Source organism: Diadema setosum, chromosome 2, assembly GCF_964275005.1.
Source record: "Diadema setosum chromosome 2, eeDiaSeto1, whole genome shotgun sequence".
Classification (NCBI taxonomy): domain Eukaryota; kingdom Metazoa; phylum Echinodermata; class Echinoidea; order Diadematoida; family Diadematidae; genus Diadema; species Diadema setosum.
The window spans coordinates 37,150,643-37,165,931 of record NC_092686.1 but is presented as its reverse complement, the minus strand read 5'-3'; the positions used below and the strand labels follow the sequence as shown (position 1 = coordinate 37,165,931).

At 37.4% G+C, this 15,289-nt stretch overlaps 1 protein-coding gene across 1 annotated transcript in view; it reads right to left on the bottom strand.

Annotated features, from left to right (window-relative positions):
- Window positions 1-918: 918 nt before the first annotated feature.
- The window catches only part of LOC140244683 (plexin-A1-like), a 33,964-nt gene continuing 19,593 nt past the window's right edge, over window positions 919-15,289 (bottom strand). The window contains exons 18-24 of the mRNA XM_072324303.1: window positions 11,813-11,922; window positions 10,876-10,983; window positions 9,933-10,102; window positions 8,673-8,820; window positions 7,048-7,188; window positions 5,098-5,172; window positions 919-4,311 (exon numbers count right to left, since the gene is read on the bottom strand). Of these exons, the coding sequence (XP_072180404.1) occupies window positions 4,270-4,311; window positions 5,098-5,172; window positions 7,048-7,188; window positions 8,673-8,820; window positions 9,933-10,102; window positions 10,876-10,983; window positions 11,813-11,922 (794 nt within the window). The 3' untranslated portion in view covers window positions 919-4,269. The remainder of the gene's footprint in view (window positions 4,312-5,097; window positions 5,173-7,047; window positions 7,189-8,672; window positions 8,821-9,932; window positions 10,103-10,875; window positions 10,984-11,812; window positions 11,923-15,289) is intronic.

The following is a 15,289-nucleotide window of genomic DNA, read 5'->3' as shown; positions in this document are numbered from 1 at the left end:
ATTATGAAAGTTGGATTCTTAAACAGCTGTTTTTAAAATGTTCTATTTTGATGACCAATCTTTGTACTACAGTACTATTTCTTTTAAAAAGGTATTTTGTTTTTGTTTGTTTTTTTTAATGAAAAAGAAACAAATCATACATGACAACGAAACTGAAGAATTCAAAATGTTAAAATGCCCAAATCAGAAAATCCATATCATGCTAGCTACACTGTACCTTTGTCAGACTATTATGGTTAACAGGGTCAGATTTCACATTATGAGACCATTTTATGTGATAAAAGCACTGTCACAGTGCACTCCCGTTATGACAAACATGGTTACACAAAAAATTCATGTTAAAACAAAATAAAAATTCAGGCCCCCAAATTATCATCTGTATGTAATCATCTTTACATACATACATACTTACAATGTATATAACAAAATGTTGATATAACAAAAGAAAACTGCCAGTCCCAACGACAATGTCATAATGGGAGTAGCCTTTTCTTGTTTTATGTCTGAAACAAATGATACTTATCATGTGAAGCCACTCAAGTCAAATGACCATCAAAAGCTTAATTTCTGGATGGGCATGTTCATATCAAACAAACACTTTTCCTTCGTATCAAATTGAAAAACAACACATTTCACCTAAAAAAAAAACAAAAAGAAGAAGAAAAAGACCTATTACCTGGATCAAAAGCTACTCTCCTTGCATGAATGGAAGCAAAATGAGTCAACAGAATGTGGAAATGAAAAAAGAAGAAAATGCCATCGTATCATTTCATGTACTCGACCAGCAGTACTGGTAGCATTTATTTATTTTTTTTCTTTTCATACAAATGAGTCGCATATGATATTACACATTACATCAGATTAGTTTGAAAGTATGCCTTATAAGCCTCTTCAAAATTTCAGTCGTACATATATATAGATATATATATATATATTCATATATTTTAGTAAATGGGTTAACATAAAGACACAGGTAGAAATATATATATTTTTTTTCAAGAAATAAATAAAAAAGTACAAAACAATCAACACAGTTTGAATATCATCAAATTGTCATACCCAGTGTGGGAAAATTCATTCTTACCCGGCTGGTGCCAGAAAAATTATTTTATCTCTTTTAGTTGTACATGGGTAACAAATATATATGTGTATAAATATAGTGGAACCTGTTTCTGACTTGTTCGTGGAAGTTAAAGAATTTTCTTTTCAAGAATAAACTTCTTTGATACTGATGTAGACGACAAGACAAAAACCCTTCTGTGCACGTGTGAGCATTTTTTTTTTCTCTTTGCAGGGTTTGTAGTCCCACATACTGGATGGCAAGTGATATCTATACAATTCAATTATTTGCCCCAACTACTCGGAGTTCACAAACAAAACATATCTCCATTACCACTTGAAAGAAAATAATATCACAGAAACATAAAAAAAAATATTTATCACAAATATTTGCATTTCATTTTTGTCACAGGACATGAGATTCTGACAATCAAGAGTATGCGTAAATGCAGGAAACATTCACATTAATTTGAAAGTCATCAGGGCTGGACCACATGTACCCTTCCCATGTCACATTGCTCACACCTGGGAATGAAGTAAGTTGTTGCAGAGTGTCTTGTCACCTCCTGTTGTGGCAAATTCGGGGATGAGAGTTAAAGCCTTTCTGGCTTCCAACCATGAGGTGGGTTGCATTGTTTTTGTAACACTTTGGAATTGGTCACACTGAAAGCTACATCCCCATGTCCCTTGTATGTCAGGGATCTGCCAATAAGTAAACTTACTCGACAGAAGATGATTTCCGAACACAGAATCATGGCAACATCAAAAACAAATCCCAAAGGGACGTAGAAGACTCCTTGTCAAAACATTCATTCTGCTTTCACATTTAAACCCTGTTGCTCATCGAGATGGGGGGGGGGGGGGATAAAACAGTAACCTTAGCCTACAAAACGGACATGGTCAAATCTCAACATGTCTCAAACACTTTTAGTACTGTTTCCAGCATGTACAAACAACACACAATTAGTAAACACACTTTGGATGGGACATGTATTTGCATGATGAAACAGACCAATAACAGACCAAGCAGTTAAAGTACAATACAGTATTACAAACAGACATGACTGCACCAGATCATTCTTGCAGACGATATCTCAATCTTGCATGGATTCTAAGACGAAGATCTAATGGACAAATTGGGTATCAATGATGCCAGTCAACATGATTACAAGAGAACTCCACAGAAGCCATGCAATCTGCCTGAAGTCCGTCAGAATTAATGGTACGCCCAAAATGGGGAAAAGGGGGGGGGGGTGATGAATCACTTCATAATTGAACCACTGGCATCACAGAAGTCACTGCAGGATTTAGAGGTGCCATGTACGACTTGATATTTCTTTTGCAACTGCAATACATATATGACTTATCAGACTTGTCACATTCATCCCTTTTTTTAAGTCTTCGCATTATGATGAGAATCTGCAATAATCATGCCATATATGCATTTATTTTTCTCATTTATTTTTTGCTTCTCTATGAAATACTTCATATATTCTGGCCTTTGCTGAAAATCTATATCTGCAGAACAAGAATATGGTATGGATGTGTAGGCGTATGAGGGCTTGCAACAATACAGATATACTGTACATGGATTGTATGCAACAATTATGCTAACTAGTTAGTCTGTGCTTTTCTTGAAAATAATCACCTTAAGGCGGTGCCAATACAACGGTTCTTTGCAGAATGCAGTGACAATGGCAGCTGCATTGAACATTGGAAAAAAAATCCTACAAATGCCCCTTACGTCTTACAAATACAGGACTTGCCACAAGAAAATGCCTCAGGTATTACATCAACAGCTGGGAGACTTGTTGCAGAAAAAAAAAAGACAAGGAAATAAATACAGATTTTGGAGCTTTCAAGACTTGCAGTACTGGCTAGGAAGGAGAGTACTTCAAATTTTTGGTGACAAGGCGGACCACAGAACCAACAAAAACTGTGAATAAGCAAAAACATGTACATGTCAAATCTACTGACTGAAAAATTAACTACACCTTTGTACTCTCTTCTTGGCGACTTTGATAGACCTTCAATGGGTCTACAGTCCCATATGAACCAGAAGTTGCCAAGGAACCATCGTCAAGCGAGGAGAGTCTCCTCTTGTTCTCTGTTATATGTCGATGGGTCAGGTCCGGAGGCCAGTCACGTCGGCAGTTTGTCTCCACCATCCAGCAAAAGAGAAACTGTTCTGGAATGCACAACTGTCTGAGCCACAGCGAAGAGCAACGTCCATTATGCTCTACTTACATTCGACATGATCACACCTTCAAAGTAGCTTGTCACAGACTAGCCCAAAGGGAGGCATAGCTCACATATACATTCAAGAAGTGTCACACTGATGGAAAGTTCCAACACAGGAAATAACTACTTGGGTATATGTCACACGTACATTGTCTATATTGTCTCTTTGGCTATTTCTACATGATCACGTCACAAACTCCCTAAAGCTAGATGGTGGACAAAACTTGTCAAAAAATGCGGAAACACGATGCGCTTTCAACCACAGAGAGGAAGGTGAAGGATACAATACAGACATGATGATACAACTTGAACTACTGCTTGCACTCTCCGACCGCCGTCACTAGTACATTGTTGTTTTTTTTCCCCGTGTCGCTTTCAGTATTACACGTGGTCACACAGCAATGCGACCGAGTTTGAGTCAAGACTGTTGGTCGACAATTGATGGCGAGTGTAGATGCAGGTCAAGGGAGCATATCCAGGCGCTGCTCACGGGATGAAAGTCAAGTTCCATATTGCACAGATTCTCTGGCTAAATCCACTGAGCTTCCTGCAAGAACCATCCTCGTGGCACACTCCCGGGAGTGTCAAAATATTGTATAAATTCCGCTCCGGTCTCTCCGTTGTATCGTAAAGATGAGCCTACCAACCTACACGTATTGCTAAAGATTTGGGCACTGACCTTAACGTGGCAGTGACAATCGGCGACAGCATCTTTCTCGGTAATACACACCACAGACAGATACAAGGTGTCGAGGGGGGACAGTTTCAACACCACAAAACCGAGACGCATTCACATTTTCCACACATAGGTATAGCACCATGGCGTTTTAGAGCAGACTTTGAGAACCCTTTGCCTACTTGCCTATGTACAACTTTGCACTTTTCTCATTTATTTTCTTTTTTTCAGTATTGCATAATTGGTCTCCATGGAGCTGCCGGTAGTCGTGGTGACGCAATGTGCGCTGAAAGCTAGTCGTCTCTTTCCTCGATTATTGCACTGATTTCCTCCAACTGGAAAGGAGATAAAAATGGAAAGAGGAGACATAATATATCTCGTTTAATAGTTTTTTGATGTCATGAACATATGTGCACTCAAGCACATATCCATTCATACCAATGCCCTGTATGACCGACACATTTTCTTAACACTACACAGAGTCATCTCATTTTTTCTACCATATTGCAAGCACAAGGACTACATGTGTATCATCATAAACAAGAGATGACACATTGTTTTCACTGTACAAAGTATTCTTTATCAAACCGAGACATAGTTCTGAATTTAAATGAAGTCATATTTCACTAAACAACAATCAGCTTTTATCAGCTCTGGCTTTACCACTTACCAGCCATCGGTATTGCAGGACTTCACTTTCATTTCATCCTAATTTTGACAAACCGCTTTCATTTTCATTTAGCAAAACAACTATTTAAAGAATCAATCAACTTCAACCAAAACTTGCCCTTTCTCATCAAAGTCGATGGACTAATTAAAATCCATTTCTTCATAATTTAACCTCTTCTCTTAAATGAAGGTTGAGACTTACATTAATTATTAACCCGTTGAGGAAGAGTCCCGAGTATACTCGGGCAAGCGTCTATGGGAAATGCGTGTTGTAGCAAAATCAGTCCGTCCTCAACGGGTAAAAGTGCAGATGGATACTATCTGAATGCTCTAAAATGCCACTATTAACCCGTTCCATACAGGAACCTGGCGGCATGTGTAGTAAGTATATGGGCATGACAGAATTCAATATGTAACGGGTTAAAAACAGACAATTTTCCTCGAACACTTACCATTTCTGTGTGCTCTTTGGTAAATTGATAGAGCTGGTGCAGCATTCCTAGTCTACTGAAGTAGGATGAGAATTCCTGGAAGAATGATTGAAAAAAATAAAAACAGCAAAGAGATGCTTTTATCACTCTATTCTTTTTATCGCCACATGAAGGTAAGTCGGAAAGAACCAAAGAGAGAAGATTAGTATAGCCATTCCTATTTCTTTTGCAGCAAAATACCACCTCCACACTAACAAGACCTCGTGTCTCAATTGGTGTATATTGAAACACCTTCAAACTCAAATCTGACTATCAAAAAATACTGATTTGAGTGTTTAAACATTTTGATTACCAGAACATAATCCAAACAATGTTTCTACATTTTTTTTTTTCAAATTGACATTTGGCAAAAATGTTGCGGAAATGACAATCTTTTTTGTCACTCTCTTGAAAATTCATGCATTTTGAGATAGATGACACCCGTCATTAAAGGACAAGTTCACCTTCATAAACATAAGGATTGAGAGAATGCAGCAATATTAGTAGAACACATCAGTGAAAGTATGAGGAAAATTGGACAATCGATGCAAAAGTTATGAATTGTTAAAATTTTTGTGTTGGAACCGCTGGATGAGGAGACTACTAAGGCTTGTGATGTGATACAAGTACAACAGTATAAAGAAAATGTAAAGAAAATTCAACATATTTTCATTTTTTTCGCATAATAAAAGAGGACTTGACTTGCCTCTTTCTAAAGGCAATGGGAATAATATTACCCATAACATATGTCAGTAACGAGTCAAGGGAATGTGTATTTTTTTCAAAAGATGAAATTTTGTGAAATTCTCTTTATATTTTCCTTATATCGTTGTACGCATGTGACATCATACACTGCAGTAGTCTTCTCATCCAGCGGTGACTGCACAAAAACTTTAAAAATTCATAACTTTAGAACGGATTGTCCGATTTTCCTCGAACTTTCAATGATGTGTTCTACTAATATTGCTACATTCTCTCAGTCCTTATGTTAATGAAGGTGAACTTGTCCTTTAAGCAGGGGAGTACAGGTGACCTCTTCTCCTCCACCGAGACCAGTCTCATGTGAGCTCTTGTACACATCTAGCTCGCAAATTGGTCTGTTTTCTTGACAAATGTCCGTCCAAGTCATTCTTGCCCAATAAGCAATAGGACCTACATGTATAGTCAAATAGGTTGAACTTTTAGAAAGACATGTTCCCTTGAGTTATCTCTGGTAGGGGTATGTTGAAAGTACTGTTTTGTTTTGTTTTTTTGTTTTTGTTTTTTTTTTCCTGCAGTCAGATGGTTTATCATATACAGGGTCATTTATGGAAAGTGGTGTGATCTTGCTACAGGTCAAATTCTTCTGACACCAAAGGCTGAGCATAACTAGTCCATAGAATAACATGTCCTTATGGCCACAGAGTCCTTGATCAGCTCATCATTTTTTTGCTGGTGCCTCTGAATTTCACTGCAGGTTTTCTATTTGAAACAAATTTCATAGAACTGCTTGAATTCACTGAATGTGCACAAAATCAGACAGTACCAACAATTTTCCAAAATTAATGAGAAGAAAGAAATCTAATCTTCAAAAACACTTTTTTTTCCAATTATGAATCACATATAATTTAGCAATGAAGACACTTTTCAAAATTCTGCCACAAAAAATAAAAACACTTATAATAAACAAGGGCTCAAATAGGACATTTTTTTTTTCTTTACTCATCTGCTTTCATCATGCTACATTAATATTTGCAGATTAAATCTGATTCTACTTCTGCATTGGTACCATGATATGGAAGAAAAAAATTCCAATCAACCCACATGCAGGCATTTTCATTCTTCAGCACATTCCTGCTAAAATCTGTTGTTTGAGACGGGCACACAGGCTAACAATGTGAGGTGTGTGCATAGACAGATTTATCCAGTTGGACTGCCCCTGCCGACCATTACCTTGGATACTTGTTGGCTGGTCTCTTCCAGGTGCGCCGGAGAGATCTCGGGCAGGTCTGCGATGGCGTTGTAGTACGATTCCACCATCTTGATGTACTTGGGAAGTTCTGGCCTGTAGAGGATGCGGTTCAGCGACGCATCCTGTGGGTTTGGATGGTGACAAGTGAAGGGTATTTTAACAGTTCTTTGATTTCTAGACTCAACACTACGGGTGTGGCGACTATGAAACTGATCAAAAGATACCACTGATTGTCCTTACAATCTACTGCATTGATACTGTTAAAATTGTCTTTAACCCATTAAAGGACAAGTTCACCTTCATTAACATAAGGATTGAGAGAATGTAGCAATATTAGTAGAACACATCATAGAAAGTTTGAGAAAAATCAGACAATCCGTTCAAAAGTTATGAATTTTTGAAGTTTTTGTGCAGTCATCGCTGGATCAGAAGACTACTGCAATGTATGATGTCACATGCGTACAACAATATAAGTAAGATATAAAGAGAATTTCACAAAATTTCATCTTTTGAAAAAAGTACACATTCCCTTGACTCGTTACTGACATATGTTATGGGTAATATTATACCCTTTGCCTTCAGAAAGAGGCAAGTCAAGTGCTCTTTTGTTATGCGAAAAAAATGAAAATATGTTGGAATTTTCTTTACATTTTCTTTATACTGTTGTACTCATATGACATCACGAACCTTAGTAGTCTCCTCATCCAGCGGTTCCAACACAAAAATTTTAAGAATTCATAACTTTTGCATCGATTGTCCAATTTTCCTCAAACTTTCACTTATGTGTTCTACTAATATTGCTACATTCTCTCAATCCTTATGTTTATGAAGGTGAACATGTCCATTAAAGACGAGTCCCGAGTAGAGTCGGGCAAGTGTCAATGGGAAATGCGTATTGTAGCAAAATCAGCTCATCATCAATGGATTAATTCATCGCAGGACAGCCAGAAGAAATTCTCATTCTTTACGTTATCTATCCATTGATATTCAAAGACCTCATCAATGTCTACGAAACAGGAATACATTCAATATTGAGAGTATTAATGACCTTGAGAGGTCTGCGTAATACACAGTAAAATTTTGAAACTGGATTAGGGTAACAATGCATTTTACTTCTTCCTGGTATGGGCACTAAACCTTAATTCCTGTTACATTGACACAACAAATTTTGAAATTCAGTCTCTGCAAAGAGTCACAGAAGCAAGATAATGTAATTTGGGGCTTTGAAAATCCCTCCTTATCCATCCCCCCCCCCAAAAAAAAGAAAGCTAAACATGCCCTTCTTTTCAGGGATGTAGTAACTCTATATACAGTCAACTTTGTTTAAGTCAGATCTCTCATAGGTCAAATAATCGCCAATTATAAAATTAAAGGTCTTTTAGTCACACTCTTGTCTTTATTTTGTATTGATTTTAATCCCTCATAGGTCGAATTTCCCCTAAAGCCGAAGCTATTTCTCCAGTCCATATAGATTTGACTTAATAGGCAAGGTTGACTATAATCATACCACATGCCAAACCTAAATACAGATTCCAGAGATAACAGATAATTTTGGATATTGGATATTGGATGATATGCGGGAAGAGGGGTGGTCATGTGACCTCACCAGGTTGTATTTGGGGACAATCTTTCTGCAGGCATTGTCCAGCATGTTGGTCAGCACGTTCATGCAGTAGTCGGCGGTCAGCGACTGCTGCATGTCAAAGATGAAGGATGGATGGGAAATGGACGTCACCCAGTAGCGCAAAGGCAGGCTGCAAGAGGTGGTGAGAGACGGGGGTCGAGGGAAACAAGAGAAATTAGTCACTTCTGTGAATCTTTTATTGTTCCATCACTTCTGTTTTGCAAAGAAGAAACGTGAATGAGACCTCTGCCAAAGCACAACACACAGTGGAACCTCTTCGGAATGAGGTGAGATTGATATGGCAAGATAGGCGACATACGTGTACGGGGCAACTGTGCAGGTCCTGTTCTTTTTGTACAGTATTTGCTTTTATCACTGCTATAACGAGGCCGCTGATATAAAGAGGGAATTTCAATCGTCCCAAGCGGCTCATAATGACAAAGTTCCCCTGGACTGGTATTCTGGCATCTCAACCTACAGTCACTTTTTCTCTGCATTCCTTCTTTCCTCCACTACATTCCACTTGTACATCAAACACAAAGTTATAATGAATCACAGTCTTGCGCTCGCAAACATGGACACCTGGAGTTCAAGGCATCCGCAGTTATATATTTCAGGTGCATAATAAGGAAGAACAGGAAATAAATACTTGACAATTAACAACACTGAATGAAATTGGCAGGGATGTAGCAACAGGACTATAACTAAAAATGAATAATGGAAAATAAGCAACAACAAATGAAATATACAGAGATTGATAGAAAGATATGGTGTAGTTAAAGAACATTTGAAAGATGCAAAAGGTTATCAAAGATGAGGAAAATAGTGAGGTGGGGGGAATGGATTGTATTGGAAAAAATAGAAAGGGAAACAGGGGGGATAAAAAGAGAACAATGGTTAATAAAAGGGGATGATTTCATATGAGAAGGTTTTTGGATGAAATTGACAGGGCTGTCACAACAGGACTGTAACCAAATAATGGACAATAAGCGACAATATATGAATGAAATATACTGAGATAGATAGAAAGATAGCGTAACAGATAGAGCGCATTTATAAGATGCAAAAAGGTATCAAGGATGAGGAAAATAGTGAGGTGTGTGGGAAAGGACTGCATTGGGGAAAAAAAAAATAGAAAGAGAATGAGAGTAGCTACAAAAAGATAACACACTGATTTGGGAAAAGGGGATGGTTCAATATGACAAGGGTAAGACAGGGATGAATCCAGCATCCAAACTTTACCTATTATTTTTCCACGTGGTGGCGATGTTGTCCTTGGGGTTTCCGTGCTTCTCGGCCTGCTTGTCGAAGAAGTCAAAGAGGAACTTGATGTGGGCCAGGAGACTGGTGTGGTCTGGCCCCAGGGAGAAGGTGGCATTCAGGAACTCATCCAAGAAATGCTGAACAGCATTCTACACACACATGGGGGGGGGGGGGGGGGTGGAAGATAATGTTGATAGCAATAATAAGTATTCAAATGATAGTAATGAGGATAATGAGGATGATGATGATGATGATGATGATGATGATGATGATAGTAATGATAATTGTGATAATAATGACAATCACCACCATCATCACCATCATCACCATCATCACCATCATCACCATCATCACCATCATCATCACCATCATCACCATCATCACCACCATCATCATCACCATCATCATCACCATCATCACCATCATCACCATCATCACCATCATCACCATCATCACCATCATCATCATCACCATCATCATCTTTATCATCATCACCGTCATCATCATATTGGCAGTGCCAATATCATACAGTACCAAATTTTGATGAAATTCAAGGGTTCATACTTCTATAGAAGCGAATTTCCCCTTTAAAAACATGCACTTCTGGTATTGAAAAGGAGGAATTTCAAAACTACCTTGTACATGACCATCAACTTTAAATACGAGAAGTCATGACTCTTTTTCATAGTGCACATGCATAACCGGTTGCGACGCACGACTGAAAAATCACTCAGAAAATCAGATGCATATAATACTTCTAATTGGACAACAATGAAGGTAAACACTGCTTTAACTGACTACAAACAAGTTCTATATCCCACTAAGAGTCAGTTTATTAGAACTTTTACGATGAGTTGACTCATGGATGTCGGCAAGACCATTACAACATGGCTGCAACTGGGCCCTCCTGTACTGTGCCTACCTTGGTTACGAGTAGCCTCGATGTGTAGACTTCTTTGATAAGCTTTGGTTTGTGTTCCACCTTCTGATCCTTTGGTTTCTTCTTACTTACACTGCTGTCTTCTTTCACCTGTTGTTGAAGTGATGACACCAAGATATTTTAGGCATAAGAGAGTGTATCGACACAGGCAGATATGATGACAATAATATAAATGCTAAAGGTCAATTCGTTCTGCTGCTGCTTCTGCTGCTGTTGCTGCTGCTACTACTACTACTACTAAATACTACTACTACTACTACTACTACTATGTGCTACTACTGCTACTACTACTACTACTACTATGTGCTACTAGCTACTACTACTACTACTGCTACCACTAGCTACCAGTATAATACTACTACTGCTACTACTACTACTATTTCTACTCCTACTACTATTTCTACTCCTACTACTACTACTTTTACTACTACTACTACCACTACTACTACTACTACTACTACTACTACTACTACTACTACTACTACCACTACTACTACTACTACTACTACTACTACTACTACTACTACTACTACTACTACTACTACTACTACTACTACTACTACTACTACTACTACTACTACTACCACAAATAATAATGAAATAACTGGAAATCAAATCTGACACAATTAACACTGGCTTCAAGAATTGTACAGTAGCAATGTCTGCCAAAACAAAACTGAAAGCACTTTATCTTCAAATGTCTCATCCAAGACTTTTACACTCCAAGACAGAAAAGCTTCTACAAACTTGGCTGTTCCATATCTTTGTTTAAAGCTAGGCACAAAGGAGACAGTTGTTGCTATTAAAGGATGCTGCTATAGTGTCATCTCAACTGCTAGATGATGATGATCATAACGACCCTTTACAAATGATGACATGACCCCCTCCTCTCTGAAGTCCGCCCTCGCACCCGACCTACCAAATGCCAGAGCTGTTTGCCCTCTTCCACGTCCATGTCGATGCGTGTGTACTCCCACGACGTTCGGCCGTGGTTGGCCCGACCGCTGCTTGGGACCGGCATCTCTGAGGCTGTGAACCAGATGATGAAAATACAAATAAAACCAAGATGATATCTGGAAGTGACACATTACATATCTTATTCATCTGTTCCACTGAAAAAAATTACTATTGTAAAAATAATTAATAATACAGCATTTCTATATTATATCTGAAACAGTTTTCTACATGTTCCATCAAGGCAATCACACTTTTTAAATTCATAGCTGGTACGACAAGTACTACTACCAGGTAGACTCAATATTTGTATGTCTCTTGTGTTATATTGTTATATCCAATATCCCTTGCAATGCAATTGATAATAGACCACTGACCTCCTTCTTACACTTGGAAGAGGAAGTTTGGCATTCATTATCTGCCATGGGCTGGAATATTTGAAGATACTTTGTGTCACTCTAGTCTCTCACTACAGGATTTTTTTTTTTTTCGCATTTAAACCAACACTTATAGAAAAAAATTATATATCTACTATAACAATTCACAAGTCCTGCTATATTTATTTCCTGTTCCACAGAGCTCTCCCTATCTTGATAAATATTTTTAATCTTTAAATATATCTGATTGTATATCAAAGTCCTAATTGATATGACTGGTTAATTTTGTATTTTCTTTTTCATTTTGCAGTCAAAACAAACACCTAAAACTGCACAAAATTTATACTATCCTGTACATGTATCATAAGAATACAGGAACAAAAGCCAATGAACAACATCTAGATTTGTTTGATAGTTAAATCAGGCCTAGCTTTCCTTCTAATGCTTTTACAGTAATGATTTCAATTGCTAATGCTAAAATAGAGAGTGAATGGTTAATTACCCTACATTCTTTTTGGGGCTGTGAGTATTACAGATACAATGAAGCACATGAATTACAAATCACACACACAAATGTTAAGATGTCACAAGTTTTAGTTGCTGTAAGTACATAAAAAAAAAACAGTATACATGTACTTCACAATTTTACCAAATACAAATGTATGATGCACACAAAAAACACAAACAGGATGTGTCAGTTCTAGCCATCACCAACATTATCACAGAGCACAGATATAGCATCATTAGACAAGATTGATTTCTTTATCACTGGACAGGACAAAGAAATCAGTCTTGTCTAATGATGTCAACATTATCACAGAGCACAGATATGTCATCATTAGACAAGACTGATTTCTTTGTCACTGGACAGGACATTCTGCTTATGGGTAGGTCAAAGGTTATGCTTAGTCAGTACTGCCAGAATACAGACAAGCACTTCACATCCACTGGTACCAATGTGAACCCTGCATGCAACACAGCAGTACGCCTACACCAACAGAAGTGGATACTCTCGCGGCAAGATTTTATCTGCAGTTGAAGTCCCAATCCTTGTTGATATACAGGCTTGAGTACATTTTTTTTAATGAGCAAGCTTGAGACAAGGAAAATTTGCTTGGAAAATATGTCATGAATATTATTCGAAATCCATGTTACTGCATACAAGAAACTTGCCTGCATTAATGCAACCTTTGAAACACATCAAAAGTGAGGTACATTATGTATAACATATACATACACATATAATGATTTGCATCAATGAAATGAAATCATGAGAGAGACATAGTGTATGGGTTATCATCATACCTAGATAAAAATGTCAATAAAAGTTTGTAAAAGCCAAAACTTTGCATGGACGAGAAAGCCATAAAGATTACCAATTAGGGGAAAAAAAAAAACCTGAAAAGATTGTAGAAATATCTGAACATGTGATTATGCAGTTGGAGAAGTGATGATATCTTTGTGGGATGGCAGATACAAAGAGAGGAATAAACCAGTTACAATTGATAGAAGAGAAGTCCAGTGACATTTATGATACGGTTTTTGTTGTACATCCCTATCCTGATGTCATATCACAATTATAGCTGATAACACAGAAGACAGCACAATGTGACTAGGAACATAGTGCAGACAATATGTGTGAATCAGTGTCATACATATGTATTTATAATATTCATAATATACACATCATTGAAACAGGACTCTGATGAAGGCAAAACCACTTCAAAAAGACAAGACATCTACTTTTACTATTATGAGAAACATTTTGCATTAAATATCTGTTAAAAATAAGGACTTCATATAAGATTTGTCTTTCAGAAGGAAGGAAATCCAATGTATGTGACCGCCCAGCTAAAAACCCACAAAAACTTGCAGACTAGCATTTTTTTAGGACCCAAAAATGTCATATATATTGAATGACTCAAATTTGTTTAGACTATCTTTAACCCGTTGAGGACGAGTCCCGAGTATAATCGGGCAAGTGTCTATGAGAAATGCGTGTTGTAGCAAACTCAAACTGTCCTAAATGGGTGAACTGGGAGAGGACTTTCTTTAACATGACTCCCTTAATCATTGTATGAATGCTTTATTACATTTATGAGAACAAAAGTGCAAAATGATCAAGACATGGACTATTCATCTCCGCACTACTGCTGCTGTGGTATCACTATGTGCATAAGCGGATCCTCTGGGCATAATTTGAGGATTACAGGTAGAGAACATCATCGCAGATGTGGAAAAAAAGTGTCGACAGTATTTAAAGGCAGAATAATGATAACAAGTTTGCATTAGAAGCCAACACACACTTGAAAGGAAGGACACACATTTAGTGGAGGATGTAACGATTAGAGTACCAAATCCATTGCAACACGAAGTACACACAAATCACTGAATTTAAGTTTATCACAGGAGGTGAGTGGGAGGAGGAAGTGAATATATATGCCAAGGAGAAAACAGATGATAGCAATGTAGAAAAGTCTGCAAGTCCTGAGCAATTTCATCCGAGAAGCATTCTTTTATACTCTAAACCAACAACACTTTTGATAGTCGTGCCAAAGACAAATCTGACATCTAAAAAAAAAACGATGTATCATCTGCTCACAACAATTGTGTACATCTTCAGGTTTCTGCATTTCTCGTAATATAAGATTTCTTCATCATATGACATATCAATGACAGGAATTACATACCTGGTAATGGGGAAATGACTGCAAAAAATTACTCAATGGTTATTTTACTTTCCTCATACATTATCTTAAAAGGCTGAACTCTTCAGACATTTTGAGCATCAGAAATTTACAGTTTTGATATAAAGGTTTAAATCTGCACACCAAACAAATAGAGGGATTTGATGAGAGTAATCATCTTTGAAAGTAAGCATGTTAAATTCTGAGCTCAAACTTTTGATCAATCGAGAATTTTCCTAGCTTGTTATCAATATTTGCTATGTATCATCTATCAATTTTCTTTATGCAACTACCTCTGAACAATTTTGTTTTAATATTTTCCTCATGTTAAAATAATGCAGATGACACTTTACCATTGAAGGTGTCACATCCTAATGT